This window comes from Lissotriton helveticus, chromosome 1_1, assembly GCF_964261635.1.
Source record: "Lissotriton helveticus chromosome 1_1, aLisHel1.1, whole genome shotgun sequence".
In the NCBI taxonomy this organism is placed as follows: domain Eukaryota; kingdom Metazoa; phylum Chordata; class Amphibia; order Caudata; family Salamandridae; genus Lissotriton; species Lissotriton helveticus.
This window is the reverse complement of record NC_136057.1, coordinates 1,752,873,735-1,752,891,826: the sequence shown is the minus strand read 5'-3', so window position 1 is coordinate 1,752,891,826 and position 18,092 is coordinate 1,752,873,735. Positions and strand designations below refer to the sequence as shown.

The following is an 18,092-nucleotide window of genomic DNA, read 5'->3' as shown; positions in this document are numbered from 1 at the left end:
GTGGGGATGGTTCCATTCTGGTATCACATTCTAATGTGTGCATTTAAGGGTGCCGACAAAATTGGTCATGTTGGTGGTCAGGTATTGTTGTACATGCCTATGCATGAGAAGGATATTCATGAGGTGTATATACAAAGCTTGTGTCAAAGGGGTCCGGATGTACTGTGCTTATGATCAATAAAAACAAAATGAGTTACCTACGGTGTTAAAACTCCAGCAAGCACAATCTTTTCACACGACTGGCACATAAAAGTCAGCGCAATTCCATGCTATAGAAGGAAAACGTACTTACTTATAACATCTCCAATATGGGTAGTTTACCTACAAAAACAGAAGCCTTTTTGAAGGAGTGGCCCATGCAACATTTGCAGGGCAATGGGCTTTCATATCAACCAAGGAAATAAGTAGACAATTTGGTACTGGTTTATCCCCCAGAAACTGAACTCATTGAAACTAACATACTCAGCCTCCACACCTCCACAAAACCTAATCATACTCTGGTCTATGATGGAGCTGGTTGGAGAGAAGCAAATACGATTACCGAAGGTGCTGTAAAGCAATACCAACGGATGACTGTGTGCATAAAACACTAATTAACAATAACCATTAGCAATACCTGCCTTAGTAAATGTAGTACACTACACCGCAGTGCTCAGCACTGCATATTGACAATAGCCTCTTGTTTGCAGGCAGGGCTTCTCTCGCTGTGTGCAGTAGTACAGTGCATCGTCTGGGAGAGAGACCCAGACTAGTGTCTCCAATGTTAAGAGCAGGGACCTTTATGCCACAGGCTCCGTGAATATATATCGATGAAAACTGGTTTGCACGTCGTTTTAAGTCTGCAATCTGGCAGTTTACTTACAGCGTATTGCTGTAGTGGAAGAAACAGAGCACATCGGTAGCCACATCTAGACAGTGCATCAGGTGATTCGTGTTCATTTATTGTGTGTGCCTGTATATTCATGATCTCTGCTTGCCGAAACATTGGGGGCAATACATGCCACAACGTGTACAATCATGAGAGCACAAGCAGTGCAGTGGAGAGAGGTTATTCTTTATTATTACCGTACCACACCAGAAATACATTTTGAAAGGGGGTTTCAGGGCAAAAGATGTACCACTCACCCGGGAACCGAGTGATGATCAGCAGCTTGATATAATCATTATTTATTTATTTATTTATTTAAAAGGTTTTATATAGCGCTGCTGGACCCAGGAGTATCAGAGCGCTTTACATGGTAAATAAACATGTTATAATACATTATACAATTGACTATGAGCAGAAAAATTCAAACAAGATAAAAACATTGGAAAAAGGGGAGAGGTGTTGGGTAATAATAGCACATCAGAGCACAGAGGTAAAGAGTAGGGACAAAGTCAGTAACATTAAGAACCCCAATATTTATTGAGGAGGAGAACTTTGAGACTTTTTTTGAAGAGAGGGTAAGAGGGGTTACAGCGAAGATCCTTGGGGAGTGAATTCCAAATTGAAGGAGCATTGCCAGAGAATGCACGTGGATTGGGTCTTATTACATTTTAGTTTAGGAAGGGTAAGGACAAGGGAGTTGGTGCTCCTCAGGGACCTGGAGCACCCTGCCTTCTGTAGTTTGCCCGAAAGGTAGGACGGGGTGTTTTGGTGAAGGGCTTTGTGCATGATGCAGGTGATCTTGTAGGTGGATCGACCTTCAATTGGGAGCCAGTTTAGGTTTTTGAGAACAGGAGAGATATGGTCAAATTTTTTACAGTCAGAAATAAATCTGGCAGCTAGGTTGAGAACAGATTTAATCGGTGCTAGGTGGACTTTAGGGGTGCCAGCAAGAGTGGCGTTACCATAGTCAATCCTGGAGAGGACAAGAGATTGGACAACGATTTTGAAATCATCTGCTAGAATGAAGGGTTTAATTTTTTTGAGGTGATGAAGGGAGAAAAGAGCACTTTTGGCTGCATTTTTTATGTGGGGGATGAGATTAAGATTATGATCGATGCTGATACCTAGGGATTTGACAGAGTTAGAGGAGGTGAGGGAGCAATTAAGTGCATTGATATCGTTGATCCAGAGTTGAATGGGAAGGGAATTATTTTTGGGAGTGAAAAGGATGATTTCAGTATTTTTAGGGTTAAGTTTGAGATGATTTAGATGGAACCATGATTGGACTTTAATCAGGGTGTCATTGATGTGGAGGATGTCATTGTGGGATTTGATCCTGTAGTATAGTTGAGTATCGTCGGCATAGAGGTGGTAACTGATTTTGGCTTCATTGAGTATGAGGGTGAGTGGTTCCATAAAAAGATTGAATAGGGTTGGGGAGAGGATAGACCCTTGAGGGACACCGAGTGAGACAGGTTGAGGTTTGGAGAGGCAGTGACTGAGCTAAATTTGTTGTGATCGATTATGAAGGAACGAGGAGAACCATTTGAGTACAGTGCCTTCAAAGCCAAAACGATCTTTGAGGGTGTTAAGAAGGGTGGGATGGTGGACAGTATCGAAAGCAGCTGAGAGATCGAGGAGGATTAGTAGTGAGGATTCACCTTTGTCTAAAGAGTGATGAATGTCATCTGTAATATGGAGGATAGCAGTTTCGGTGCTGCACCCCTTTCTAAAACCAGATTGGAAAACGTCAAGGAGATTGAAGAAGATGATATGGTCATTTAATTGAGAGAGGACACATTTTTCAAGGGCTTTAGAGAGGAGCGGAAGGTTCGAGATAGGGCGTAGATTGTTAAGGTCATTAGGGTCAGCTGTGGGGTTTTTAAGAATGGGGAAGATTTGACCTAGCTGAAGGGAGGGAGGAACGCAGCCAGTGGAAAGTAAGGAGTTGATGATATCGGTCCAAAAAGGGGCAATGATGTATTTGAGTTCCTGAACTAAATGGGCAGGGAGAGGATCTTTAGAGTGAGAGGATGGTTTGAGTTTAGAAATGATGTTGATGACAGTGGTTTCTGATATTGTACTAAATTCGCTCCATAGAGCCTTGTTTTTAGAGAGAGGATCTGTCCGAGAAGAATCAGGAAGGGGTAAATCAGGGAGGTGTTGAGATGAGTCGAGATGTGGGAGAGAGGAGGACAAAAGTGAACCAGGAATGTTCGGGAGGGTATGTTGGTTGAGGGGAGGTTGGAGACCGGGAGGGGGGGTGAGGGGGGGAGAGAAAGATAATTCGATGTTGTTGATTTTATTCGAAAAGAAGCAGGCAATTTCTTCGCATCTTTCCACAGAGGCTTTTAAAATAGGAGGGCCAGAGGAAGTTTGTTTTTTAATGATGTTAAAAAGTTCTCTAGGGCAGTTTCTGGCCTGGTCAAGTTGTGACCGGAGAAAGGAGGCCTTTTCGTTAAAGATATGTTTTTTGTAATGGGCTCTGGTGGTTCTCAGGAGAGCCAGGTTGTCTGACGAGGGATGGCTTCTCCAAGCACGTTCTGATTGTCTGAGGGCCCGTCTTTCATTATTGAGTTCAGCATTGAACCAGGATTTGGGAGGGATGTGTTTTTGTGTTTTGAGTTTAATTGGGGCAATTAGGTCAAGGGCATCTAGAATAGATTTATTATAATGGTCAGTAAGGTCGTTGGTGCTATGAGAGGGAGGGGGGAGAAGTAAGCGAGTTTTAATTGCGGATTCCAATTCGCCAGGAGGGATAAGGTGAAGATTGCGAGTGGGTTTCATAGGTAAAGTTCTAGTAGGGGCGGTGTGAGTCATGGGGTTATTCAGGGTGAAAAGGATGAGGTGGTGATCAAACCAGTCTACAGGAAGGATATTGGAGAGAGAGGCCAGATCCTTGCTCGTCACAATAGCATCGAGGGTGGCACCCTTGGTGTGAGTAGGGGCAAGGCAGAGTTGGGTCAGGTCAGTGATGTCTAAAGTTTCTTTAAATTGGATGACAGCAGGGTCATCACTTTTGTTCCAGTGGATGTTGTAATCACCAAGGAAGAGATTCTTGGGAGTGGGAGAGCGATGCTTGAATAATAAGATCGGTCATCTCTTCGGTGAAGGGGAGACAATTTCCAGGGGGGTGGTAAATGGTGTGAAGTCGAGTGGTGGGAAAGCCAGGAAAGGAGAGGTCGGCGCAAAGGTATTCAAAGGACAAGGGGTCTTGGAGCTGGACAAGTGAGATGATGAGTTGATCCTTAAAGATAAGGGCAAGGCCTCCTCCTAATTGATCGATTCTATCTTTCCTAATGATAGAGTAGCCTGGAGGGATGAGCAAGTCGAGGATAGGAGTGGAGTGGGTGGAGAGCCAAGTTTTAGTAAGGAATGCGATGTCTATGTTTTCATTGAGAATGGTTTCCGCAATCTCAGTTGCGTGGCAGGAGGCAGATCTGCAGTTAATCAACATGCAGCAGAGGGGAGAGGGGACAGGTAAAGGGGTAGGCGGGCAGGGGGGATAGTTCTAAGTAGTTGGGGAGGTCTAGGAGATGTCGGGTAAGGTGGGAATCTGTTCGTTCCTAAGAGAACTGGGATAGAAGATTGACAGATAGGGGGGGGGGGAAGTGTGAAACGTTGAAGAGGGAGAGACAGGGGAGTTCCTAGAAAAGTTAGCTCCTGATGTAGTAGGGGAGGTATCCCGTTGCGGGGGGGAGGTCGTGATGGTATCACAGGGTGGGACGCTTAAGGAGGGATCTGAGTGATTGGATCGGATAGTGTAGTTAGAGGGGTGGGCAGGAGTGTCAGTGTTGGTAACAACTTTAGGAGGTCTGTTTGTGGGTGGATTGAGATGAGTGTCGAAGTGTAAAGGTATGGTGCATTGTGAGGCGGTTGATGTGTGGTCAAGATCTGAGGGCTGGGCTTTTAGAAGGATTGAGATGTCTCTTCTGAGTGAGGAAAGATCTAAAACGAGGGATGAAAGGAGAAGTTCAATTTTAAGGGTGTTTGAGTGGAAAAAGAGGAGTGAAGTGCATCAGTTATTTTAAGGAGATTGGTAGGGTTAGAGTTAACAGGGGTGTATATCAAGGGGAGGAAGGGGGGGGGGAGCCTGCAGGAGGTGGGGGGGGAGTTATAATGAGGGGGAGGAGCATTTTTAGTCGGGGTATACAGAAGGTAAACGTAGGAGAGGCGTTCAATTTAGGAGGCCTGCTAGGTGTATGAGGTGTAAATCCAGTAAGGGTCGGTGTACCTAGTGTATTGTGGATTGTTAGAGGGAACAAGGGAGAGTGAAAGGGGGGTATCGGTGGAGGAGCTGATGGGGAGGTGTGTGAGATGGTTAAGCAAGGGGGGAGAGGATGAGTAGCATCAGAGGATGGGGTGGTGTGGGAGTGGGAGTCGGAGGTAGGGAGGAGGATAGGAGAGAGAAAATTATTAGAATGGGGGATATCATGGGGTAAGTAGGTGAGGCTGGAGGAGTCACTGAGGCGTTGAATAGGGTGGAGGATGACGGGGGGTTATTCAAGATGTGGTCAAGAGGAGGGGAGTGAGTAGCAGTGCTTCGGGAAGACGGGGTAAGCGAGGGAGCCTGAGTAGGTGTGCGGGAATCAGGGGAATTGGGCAGTTTAGGGGAATCATGGGGGGGGGTGGGAGAGACACATGTTAATGGAGACGAAAGGGGGACAAGTACATCGGAGGACTTGTAGACAGAAGGGGACTGAGAGATATTAGGGGACAGGGAGACAAGGGTGTCGTAACAAGTTATAATGTTGAGGGCGAGGGAAGTGAGTAGAGATTGAGAATAATCTGCTTGATTGGGGGAATGGGAGTGTGAAATGGTGAGAGGGGGTAAAGGAGTAAGGAGGGGAAGGGAGTCGTTATTAGAAAACACAATGGAGGCAGGGGGGTCAAGTGCTGTTGGGAAAGGTTAATGATGTTGGGTGTAAAAGAGGAGGATGGTGAGCCAGGGGGAAGAGATAGGGAGGTAGGAGAGACGATGAGAGATGGAGGAACTGAGAGTTGAGGAAAGTCCAAGAGAGGAGACGGGGGGCCGGGGACAAGATGGGGGCATCTGAGACTGGGGGTTGAAGGGGTGAGCGGGAAGGGTTCAAGGATTGTGTGAGGGATTGGGATAGAGAGCTGAAGTAGGATTCAAAGAGAGGCACATTGCAAGTGCCTCAATTAGGTGATTACAGATGTAGGAGATAAGGGAGCTAGATAGTGTCCATAAATTAGCATATTAGTTATGCAAGCATAGCCATGACACACTGGACACAGGAATTCCCGCTCTCGTTCATCCAGTCATTACGGAAGACAAAATAACTTGAAGTGAGGAATTCCTTGACACCCTTGCTTATGGAATGGAGCAACAGTGGCACCTCAAACATGCTCCTGTGGAGTGTCCAGGATACACAATGAAGGACAATGGAGCTAACCTGCATGTTTGCAAAAAAATTAAAACATAGAAATTCCAAAATTCGTATTGACACTTAGGGATCTATTAGCATGGCGGTGACGATCCGCCCGACATTCTCCTCTGCCAGCATGCTATATTCCCCGCCATATTAGTATGGAAGGGGGGGACCCCGGCGGACGGAAGACCGTCTGCCGGTCACACAGGTGACTGGGCGGAAAAGGGGCCTGATATGGTGGCAGTGTCTGCTAGACACCGCCATCCATATTATGACGGCAGCGGGAAGCAGCCTGCCACGGAAAGGCATGTAGATTTCGCAGTTGGGGGCCCGTTGCGAGCCCCCAGGATATTGGGGGTAAGGGGGGGGAACATGGGGGTACCTATGGTACCCCTGCATTTGCAGGCACAACGTGTCAGGCACCGCGCGGTGCCTGCCACATTGTGCATGCAAATACACAGTGTGCAGCCACAGCATTATGGCGGGCGATGCTGTGTGCACCGCCAGCCACAATGATGTGGATGGGGGATGCCACCGTGGCAGTGGCATCCTAATTGCCGGTGTGGGACCGCCGCACCACTGGCGTCTGGTCCCAGCACTGCAAGGGGTAAGTCTGTTCGCCATCCTAATTGGCCCCTTAGTACCATATGCAGTAAGGGCATCTCGCATTGCCACACCCAAATAAAATGAGACCACTAAACAAAGAAAACATGCATTAGGAAACAGAAACACAATGAAGTCACCAAATCTGCTTACTCTGTGGCTGAAGTTGGGTCAGCTCCCGCAGAATGGTCCGAAATGAAGGCCGCTCCGCTGGGTCATAGTTTAAACACTTGCTGATCAGGTTTGCAAGTTCTTTGTAGTACGGCTCTGGGAGACTGAGCTTCTTCTCATAGAACCGTTCTTTCTGTACAAAACAGATACATTTAATATTTTGGTGTGGTCAACTACTCAGAAAACACAAAATGTTTACTATCATATAGCTGCCAAGTATCCCAGCTGCAGTAGTTCAGGTTTTTCTCTTTGCATTCTGACACTTTAGTTCTAGTTTTATAATAAAGAAGACAAAAAGTCCCAGAATACAAATAAAGCTGAACTGCCCATATATGGACCTCGGGAAAAAGGGTTGCTATCAATCATTTTCAACAGTGTAGTTTTTAACCTCACTTGCAGTGCTAAACAGTTAATGCCTCCTAAACCTCAACAAATAGCAAGACAAACAAAGGGTGGGAGACTGGGTGATGGAGTCCCAAGGGTGCACTCTCTTAAAGCAGGTGAACACAGGCATCTCACAGCCAGAGAGTGCGGTCAGTATTCTCTAGGCTCAAACAGCCATCTGATTCAGAAAAGGGGGTGGTGATGAACAGAGTGTCTGAATTAAGCAGACCACTCTTACCCAGTCCAAAGATCAGGGCTTGATCCATCACCGTTATTTAGCTCACTGTCCCATCCCAGCTTAGAACCTGGCTATATGCAAATTAGTCTGTCCCTGGCCCAGTGCATCATGGGAACAGGGCAGACCAAACTACCAAGCCAATTCTTCACCATAAAGGAGACAAGCTTCCGGGGACCGGTTTCTGCCATTCCAGGCGTCGTCGGCCCGGCTTGCTTGAATCCTGATGGAGCAGTGAGCAAGGGACTCATGTCTGAGTATACCCTTCCACGCTTATGGTGGACAAAATGATTCAGAAAAGGGGGTGGTGATGAACAGAGTGTCTGAATTAAGCAGACCACTCTTACCCAGTCCAAAGATCAGGGCTTGATCCATCACCGTTATTTAGCTCACTGTCCCATCCCAGCTTAGAACCTGGCTATATGCAAATTAGTCTGTCCATCATGCACTGGGACAGGAACAGACTAATTTGCATATAGCCAAGTTCTGAGCTGGGATGGTGCAGTGAGCTAAAAAACGGTGAGGGATCAAGCCCTGATCTTTGGACTGGGTAAGAGTGGTCTGCTTAATTCAGGCACTCTGTTCATCACCACCCCCTTTTCTGAATCATTTTGTCCACCATAAGCGTGGAAGGGTATACTCAGATGTGAGTCCCTTGCTCATTGCACCATCAGGATTCAAGCAAGCCGGGCCGACGACGCCTGAAATGGCAGAAACCGGTCCCCGGAAGCTTGTTTCCTTCCCAGTATAAGAATTGGCTTGGTAGTCTGGTTTGCCCTGTTCCCATCATGCACTGGGACAGGAACAGACTAATTTGCATATAGCCAAGTTCTGAGCTGGGATGGTGCAGTGAGCTAAAAAACGGTGATGGATCAAGCCCTGATCTTTGGACTGGGTAAGAGTGGTCTGCTTAATTCAGGCACTCTGTTCATCACCACCCCCTTTTCTGAATCATTTTGTCCACCATAAGCGTGGAAGGGTATACTCAGATGTGAGTCCCTCCCTCATTGCACCATCAGGATTCAAGCAAGCCGGGCCGACGACGCCTGAAATGGCAGAAACCGGTCCCCGGAAGCTTGTTTCCTTCCCAGTATAAGAATTGGCTTGGTAGTTTGGTTTGCCCTGTTCCCATCATGCACTGGGACAGGAACAGACTAATTTGCATATAGCCAAGTTCTGAGCTGGGATGGTGCAGTGAGCTAAAAAACGGTGATGGATCAAGCCCTGATCTTTGGACTGGGTAAGAGGGGTCTGCTTAATTCAGGCACTCTGTTCATCACCACCCCCTTTTCTGAATCATTTTGTCCACCATAAGCGTGGAAGGGTATACTCAGATGTGAGTCCCTTGCTCATTGCACCATCAGGATTCAAGCAAGCCGGGCCGACGACGCCTGAAATGGCAGAAACCGGTCCCCGGAAGCTTGTTTCCTTCCCAGTATAAGAATTGGCTTGGTAGTTTGGTTTGCCCTGTTCCCATCATGCACTGGGACAGGAACAGACTAATTTGCATATAGCCAAGTTCTGAGCTGGGATGGTGCAGTGAGCTAAAAAACGGTGATGGATCAAGCCCTGATCTTTGGACTGGGTAAGAGTGGTCTGCTTAATTCAGGTACTTTGTTCATCACCACCCCCTTTTCTGAATCATTTTGTCCACCATAAGCGTGGAAGGGTATACTCAGATGTGAGTCCCTTGCTCATTGCACCATCAGGATTCAAGCAAGCCGGGCCGACGACGCCTGAAATGGCAGAAACCGGTCCCCGGAAGCTTGTTTCCTTCCCAGTATAAGAATTGGCTTGGTAGTTTGGTTTGCCCTGTTCCCATCATGCACTGGGACAGGAACAGACTAATTTGCATATAGCCAAGTTCTGAGCTGGGATGGTGCAGTGAGCTAAAAAGCGGTGATGGATCAAGCCCTGATCTTTGGACTGGGTAAGAGTGGTCTGCTTAATTCAGGCACTCTGTTCACCACCACCCCCTTTTCTGAATCATTTTGTCCAAAATAAGCGTGGAAGGGTATACTCAGATGTGAGTCCCTTGCTCATTGCACCATCAGGATTCAAGCAAGCCGGGCCGACGACGCCTGAAATGGCAGAAACCGGTCCCCGGAAGCTTGTTTCCTTCCCAGTATAAGAATTGGCTTGGTAGTTTGGTTTGCCCTGTTCCCATCATGCACTGGGACAGGAACAGACTAATTTGCATATAGCCAAGTTCTGAGCTGGGATGGTGCAGTGAGCTAAAAAACGGTGATGGATCAAGCCCTGATCTTTGGACTGGGTAAGAGTGGTCTGCTTAATTCAGGCACTCTGTTCATCACCACCCCCTTTTCTGAATCATTTTGTCCACCATAAGCGTGGAAGGGTATACTCAGATGTGAGTCCCTTGCTCATTGCACCATCAGGATTCAAGCAAGCCGGGCCGACGACGCCTGAAATGGCAGAAACCGGTCCCCGGAAGCTTGTTTCCTTCCCAGTATAAGAATTGGCTTAGTAGTTTGGTTTGCCCTGTTCCCATCATGCACTGGGACAGGAACAGACTAATTTGCATATAGCCAAGTTCTGAGCTGGGATGGTGCAGTGAGCTAAAAAACGGTGATGGATCAAGCCCTGATCTTTGGACTGGGTAAGAGTGGTCTGCTTAATTCAGGCACTCTGTTCATCACCACCCCCTTTTCTGAATCATTTTGTCCACCATAAGCGTGGAAGGGTATACTCAGATGTGAGTCCCTTGCGCATTGCACCATCAGGATTCAAGCAAGCCGGGCCGACGACGCCTGAAATGGCAGAAACCGGTCCCCGGAAGCTTGTTTCCTTCCCAGTATAAGAATTGGCTTGGTAGTTTGGTTTGCCCTGTTCCCATCATGCACTGGGACAGGAACAGACTAATTTGCATATAGCCAAGTTCTTAGCTGGGATGGTGCAGTGAGCTAAAAAGCGGTGATGGATCAAGCCCTGATCTTTGGACTGGGTAAGAGTGGTCTGCTTAATTCAGGCACTCTGTTCATCACCACCCCCTTTTCTGAATCATTTTGTCCAAAATAAGCGTGGAAGGGTATACTCAGATGTGAGTCCCTTGCTCATTGCACCATCAGGATTCAAGCAAGCCGGGCCGACGACGCCTGAAATGGCAGAAACCGGTCCCCGGAAGCTTGTTTCCTTCCCAGTATAAGAATTGGCTTGGTAGTTTGGTTTGCCCTGTTCCCATCATGCACTGGGACAGGAACAGACTAATTTGCATATAGCCAAGTTCTGAGCTGGGATGGTGCAGTGAGCTAAAAAGCGGTGATGGATCAAGCCCTGATCTTTGGACTGGGTAAGAGTGGTCTGCTTAATTCAGGCACTCTGTTCATCACCACCCCCTTTTCTGAATCATTTTGTCCAAAATAAGCGTGGAAGGGTATACTCAGATGTGAGTCCCTTGCTCATTGCACCATCAGGATTCAAGCAAGCCGGGCCGACGACGCCTGAAATGGCAGAAACCGGTCCCCGGAAGCTTGTTTCCTTCCCAGTATAAGAATTGGCTTGGTAGTTTGGTTTGCCCTGTTCCCATCATGCACTGGGACAGGAACAGACTAATTTGCATATAGCCAAGTTCTGAGCTGGGATGGTGCAGTGAGCTAAAAAACGGTGATGGATCAAGCCCTGATCTTTGGACTGGGTAAGAGTGGTCTGCTTAATTCAGGCACTCTGTTCATCACCACCCCCTTTTCTGAATCATTTTGTCCACCATAAGCGTGGAAGGGTATACTCAGATGTGAGTCCCTTGCTCATTGCACCATCAGGATTCAAGCAAGCCGGGCCGACGACGCCTGAAATGGCAGAAACCGGTCCCCGGAAGCTTGTTTCCTTCCCAGTATAAGAATTGGCTTAGTAGTTTGGTTTGCCCTGTTCCCATCATGCACTGGGACAGGAACAGACTAATTTGCATATAGCCAAGTTCTGAGCTGGGATGGTGCAGTGAGCTAAAAAACGGTGATGGATCAAGCCCTGATCTTTGGACTGGGTAAGAGTGGTCTGCTTAATTCAGGCACTCTGTTCATCACCACCCCCTTTTCTGAATCATTTTGTCCACCATAAGCGTGGAAGGGTATACTCAGATGTGAGTCCCTTGCGCATTGCACCATCAGGATTCAAGCAAGCCGGGCCGACGACGCCTGAAATGGCAGAAACCGGTCCCCGGAAGCTTGTTTCCTTCCCAGTATAAGAATTGGCTTGGTAGTTTGGTTTGCCCTGTTCCCATCATGCACTGGGACAGGAACAGACTAATTTGCATATAGCCAAGTTCTGAGCTGGGATGGTGCAGTGAGCTAAAAAGCGGTGATGGATCAAGCCCTGATCTTTGGACTGGGTAAGAGTGGTCTGCTTAATTCAGGCACTCTGTTCATCACCACCCCCTTTTCTGAATCATTTTGTCCACCATAAGCGTGGAAGGGTATACTCAGATGTGAGTCCCTTGCTCATTGCACCATCAGGATTCAAGCAAGCCGGGCCGACGACGCCTGAAATGGCAGAAACCGGTCCCCGGAAGCTTGTTTCCTTCCCAGTATAAGAATTGGCTTAGTAGTTTGGTTTGCCCTGTTCCCATCATGCACTGGGACAGGAACAGACTAATTTGCATATAGCCAAGTTCTGAGCTGGGATGGTGCAGTGAGCTAAAAAACGGTGATGGATCAAGCCCTGATCTTTGGACTGGGTAAGAGTGGTCTGCTTAATTCAGGCACTCTGTTCATCACCACCCCCTTTTCTGAATCATTTTGTCCACCATAAGCGTGGAAGGGTATACTCAGATGTGAGTCCCTTGCGCATTGCACCATCAGGATTCAAGCAAGCCGGGCCGACGACGCCTGAAATGGCAGAAACCGGTCCCCGGAAGCTTGTTTCCTTCCCAGTATAAGAATTGGCTTGGTAGTTTGGTTTGCCCTATTCCCATCATGCACTGGGACAAGAACAGACTAATTTGCATATAGCCAAGTTCTGAGCTGGGATGGTGCAGTGAGCTAAAAAACGGTGATGGATCAAGCCCTGATCTTTGGACTGGGTAAGAGTGGTCTGCCTAATTCAGGCACTCTGTTCATCACCACCCCCTTTTCTGAATCAAACAGCCATCTGACCAATGGACCCCACCCTTTCCATCAAGGTTGCACTGTATCCAAGACTGAATCCCAGCAAAAGAGAAAATAGTAAGCACATGCAACCCACCTCCGATGGAGTGCGCTCTTTTAGTGGAACTTCTCCATTGAAGCAGATCTCAAGTAGCGTGGTCCCAAAACTCCATTTATCTGCAGCGGTGCTCAGTTTGGTAATATTCTGAACACACTCCGGTGCTATCCAGGGTATTCTCTCAACACGTTCTGACCAGAAAAGAATGAAGCCGGGTTACAAAGATGACCTCCTACAATGGCCAGAAACTTAAGCAAAGCAGCCAATATGACAAATTAGAATACTTGATATCTGCAATTCACAGTTATGTTAGGTATCAGAACTGGTTGTTGAGGCCAATATGCCAAACAGCAGGAGAAGGATCAAGCAACAGGTCAACTTCTACCAAGAATCACATTTAAGCTAACTATTTTGAGCATTTTGGTGACTTTTTTTTTTTTTTAATATAAAATGATGTCTGCGGGAAGCCATGATCTATAAAAAAAAGTCACTTACATCAGCCAGCAAGGGATGAAAAGACTACAGAATTGAAAATAAGGCTGCATTGTGTCCTTTTCAATCTCAGCACTTGAAACCATCTCACGGGCCGTGGATTATTTTCACTGGCAGCACCATGGATCCAATCACCTACAGAACAGTCCAGACTGAGAGTCCAAAACATCTCCAGAGGTAGGCAAAAGCCACAACAGACAATGCAAGAATCTTCCATTGAGATCTAGGGAAAACCCAAGTTCTGCAAGTGCTACTTATGGGGAAGCAGCAAACAGTAGGGTATTAGTCGTGGAGTCAGATGAGGGGAAGAGGGGCAGAATGAGATTTCTCACACATGGCTTCAACAGTCTGGAAAGAGGAATGCTTCTTTCATGGTACATTTAAAAGATAATAAAGGCACCATAAACAAGGACTGTAATGCATTTCTTTCAAATAACATGAAAATGGGCGCTAACAAAAAGACCATCAAAAAAAATTACCCACTTATTACAAGCGGTTGTTCAATAAAAGACTTGTTCTGTCTGAAAAATCTCAAAAAAGCTGGACATAAAGCCAACTAAAAAGAAAGTCTTGTGGTGTAAAAACTGTGATAACAAACCTGCTCCCCTGGTCTTTGCTGCTTAAAAATGGTGATGCCAATTTCCTGAACGATGAAGCAGACGAGGACCTTTTGTGTTTCTAAACGATGAGGATCTGAGATTTAAAGGGCAGCATTCTGGAGAGTGAATTTGAATTGGTGGATTGCTGTGTTTGAAAACATTCTATTCTCTTTTCACACATGAACGTACAGACAATGTTTGATGACTCAAGAGGAATCCCTGTGCAAAAGCATTTCCGTTATTTTTTGTACCACCATGCACCATCCGACTCTCGCTACTGAATATTTTCTGAAAGAAGATTGAAACGTATTTCTGTAATTAACATTGTATTTATGTTTCATTTAAACAATTTGAAACGCACACATACTGTAAAGGAAACTGTATTGGGTTCGGCTCTGGCAAGTCTCAGTACAAATGCTTCTCTTTTAAAGTTTCATTGGTTTTCTTGATGCAGAGGTACAGGAAAGTTGCCCCACGGCATGGGGCTCAGTTCTAGGAATGTCTGCTTTTACAGCTAAGGTGTATTCAGGTGTGTCGATTCTTACATGGGTTATATTTCTAATACAAAGGCAGTGTTGTTCAGACATTTCTCATTATCTGCGAATTTATGTCACTATGACTGTGTACACACGTAGATATATCGTAGATATATGCAAACAAGGTTACACCACAACACCCCTATCCCAATAAACTAACAGCCTGCAGTCAATCCTGCACAAATCGACACGTTCTAACCTCCTATTTCAAACAGTTCTCCAACAAATGAATCACTTTAGTAGAAGGTAGGCAGATGTGTAGTGCCTCTCCCTACAGATATGGATTCGAATCCTTCATGACTCTTAACAGAACTATTAATTATTACCACATATTTAACTGTCGGCCATAGTTTCGTACCACTATTAGTAGGAAACAGAACATGAGAGGTGGGGTGGGGGAAGTAGAGTATAGGTTCAGGGTACGTGGGGGAGGGGTACGTTTGTTGTCAGCATGCCTGCTGGGTAAAGTGGCAGTTTCTGGTGTGTGTGAGTGCCTATGTGTGCATATATGTTAAAACTCTCCTTTACTCCTATACAAGAGAAAGAAAGAAAATCACTTTTCCGGACACACATTTTACTACAACTGAAGACATTCAGCTACTCAGTTGGATTATCATGGCATTATTCCACTTTATCACCGCATGGATTTATGCTGTACATACCTGTAACACAAACAAATGGTATTCGGCAAGCCAAGCGGTTTATGTTAGCCCTATTTTCAGGGTCTTACAAAGACACCACCCAGCACTGCTGCTCTATGCAAGAGGCAGGTTTTTTCAGTATGGCACTGAATGGGAACGGGCACATGCAGGTCTTGCACCATCATTGCTGAATGCCCTTCTCAGGCTAAGAATCTTGGTAATGCAAGTGCAGTATGAGCCAGTGACTGGAGGTGGGGCCCACCGGTACTCAATTATGGATAAAGTAAACACAAGGGGATGATGGATAAAGCAAACAAAAGGAGATGATCGGCGGAGCGCTGAAACTTTTCAGACGCAGACACCGATCTGTGTTGAATCCATCATCATTCTTTAGCTCACTTCAGCACCCCAGTTCAGACCAAGCTCTATGCAAATCAATCCTGACCCTGTGCCTCATGGGGACAGTCCAGCCCGAACTGCCAAGCCAGGTCTTTTCTGAACTGGAAACAAGCAGTTATGCAGCCTGCATGGAGAACAATGGAAGTGCACAAGACTGTTTTGGGCGTCCCGAGAGGGCTGGTCAAGCATTCATTGCGCAAATAGGAGGGTGCTGCCTACCACTCCTCCCCTGCCCCCGCACACAAAGCTGCGAAAGTAGGAGAAAATAGAATAAGGCAAGTTATTATAATTTTATTTTCCCTTTGTTTCATTAAAAAAATCTGTGGGGCGACACTACTCCTCCTCCTTAGCTGAGGAGCCGCCACTGGTTAATCCTCATTTGGAAGATGATATGCTATAAGGGGCCTGTCTTTCCTAAATATGCTTGAAACAGATTTGGTCCAAACTGAAGGGCTTGTAATTGGTAAAGACACTCATCTAACAAGAAACAAGATGTTGAGATCAGTGTCCTCTAGGACTACAGAGGCGAGGAACTCACCTTGGTCTAAAAGGTAGGTAGCGGCTAGGGTAGAGTAACCATGTAGAACCCTCTACTTGTCAGGTATTTGCTGAGATTCCATTAATCCAGAAAAGGCTTCAAATCTCGCTTAAGAGCAGGTAGAACATGATTTAGACTCCCTAATTTGTGGGTTCCCTTGGGCCCTCTTCTACTGCATTTTGTCCAAGAAGCATTAGGATCTTGTCTTTCAAAGCCAATAATTGCCTGCAAATTTCCTTCTGTGGTTTTAGAGAAGGGTTCTCCAGAAATTCTAGGGTACGCCTTTTTACACTATGTCCAACATACACCTCACTGACGTTAAGACCTACCACTTGGGTACAAAAGTTAATTGACCCCTATCTTTAGCAGGGTTGTGAGGTGAACAGAGATGAGCTCAAGTCAGGCTAGCTTGGACTGATTTGGCATGCACGATGATGTATTGCCTCTCTTTCTTTTAACAAAATGCCTTGACCCAGCTGTTGTCTTTGTGGTTGGTCATAATGGTTGTTTCTCTGAATTTACTGTGTGGCGTACCTCTTAGCTATGCTCATGCCCTCCGTGAACATCTGTAGCATTCTGCGGATTTTGGCTCGGTTTGGCTATGCTCATGGCACTCTCCTCCCCTCCCTGTGGTAGTCTAGGCCGTTCTTGACCACTTGTGCAGGCCATGGTCTGTGATTACCAAAAAGACTCGCAGAGCCAGCTTACTACAACCCCAGGATCACAGCTTGGCTCTGGCCCCTGACTCTAGTCTCATAAATCAGCCGCAAAAGGTTCTCGGAAGTAGATTTCTGAATGGCTTTTAGAAGTGAACAAGGAGGGGGACACTAGAAACGGTAATTAGTCCAAATTGGTAATATAGAACTCTAAAGCAATTCCAAAGTAGAGAGAGTGTGCATTAATCACTTTAGAAAAGAAAAAACTGAAGAACGTTTGTATAAAGAATGCAGCAGTAGCACAAAGCCTGGATATACTAAACAGGAGATGTAAACAGAGCAGGTCATTTAAAAAAAAAAATCCACAATTATTGATATGTTTGCTTCTAGTTATTGACTCTAATTAGTGTTCATTGTGGACTGCCTACACTGGAAAAATTCCTGAGCACTGCTGAACATTGTATAGCATCTACACTGGGACTAGAGGATAATAACGAGGATAGATGATAAAAGACAAGTAGGAATCTCTAAATACACACTGGGAGTATCAAAATATCTATAATAACTGAGTAAAACGTATAAAAAATACTCTGATCAAGAACTATCAAACACCACTTACAGGGTCCGAACATTATTTGAACGTCAAACTAGTCATTCTATAAAATTCAAAGCATATATGAAAAGGTGAATGAACATGAGCTAATTCTACACATCAACTAACACTTGCCAATTATTGTAGTAAGAGCTCTGGGGGAGTTCAGGTGGAAAGACTGGAAGGATGGCTGTGTCTGAAAAGTGAGATTAATGACTTACATTTTATAATTCGGATATCTCTTTTATAAACACAATATAAGTGAAACAATAACTATCACTCCAGATAATGGAATTATACATTAAATAATGCATAAGATATCGTTCCTGAAGACTGCTCTTTGCCTGATGTAGCAAAAAGTAAAAAACGTCATAAAAAGGTGCAGAAATGAGTATGGAATCATGTAACTCAAGCAGGACTCCTTTAAAATGCAATGACATTTGTGCTGATTTATAAGACTTATTCCACTCTCCCTTCTAACGCGAGTCTACAGAAATACTACAAGTTGAAAAGTATACTGCATAGATACTCAATACTTTACATCGAGTGATATGTTCTATTTTACAGCTGTTGAAAAAATAGTGGATAGGTCAGGTTACAGTTCTTGAATATTAAAGCTTATTCTCAAAACACTGTTGGCAGCTGGCAATGAGAGTTGATGGTGCTCATTCAGTCTCAATACACACTGAAACCATAAGCTCTGTTACTCCTCTTTCACTGGTCATAGTTGTGAATAGAAATATATACAACGGTACATTACAAAGATAAAGTCAATGTGTAAAAGAAGAGGAGTATGCTTGATAGATCAGTAATACTGGGGATGAGACG

At 45.6% G+C, this 18,092-nt stretch overlaps 1 protein-coding gene across 1 annotated transcript in view; it reads right to left on the bottom strand.

Moving 5' to 3' along the window:
• TYK2 (tyrosine kinase 2) overlaps positions 1–18,092 on the bottom strand; it is a 523,599-nt gene that overhangs the window by 103,913 nt on the left and 401,594 nt on the right. The window contains exons 16-17 of the mRNA XM_078640035.1: positions 12,851–13,002; positions 7,018–7,168 (exon numbers count right to left, since the gene is read on the bottom strand). Coding sequence (XP_078496161.1) covers positions 7,018–7,168; positions 12,851–13,002 — 303 coding nt within the window. The remainder of the gene's footprint in view (positions 1–7,017; positions 7,169–12,850; positions 13,003–18,092) is intronic.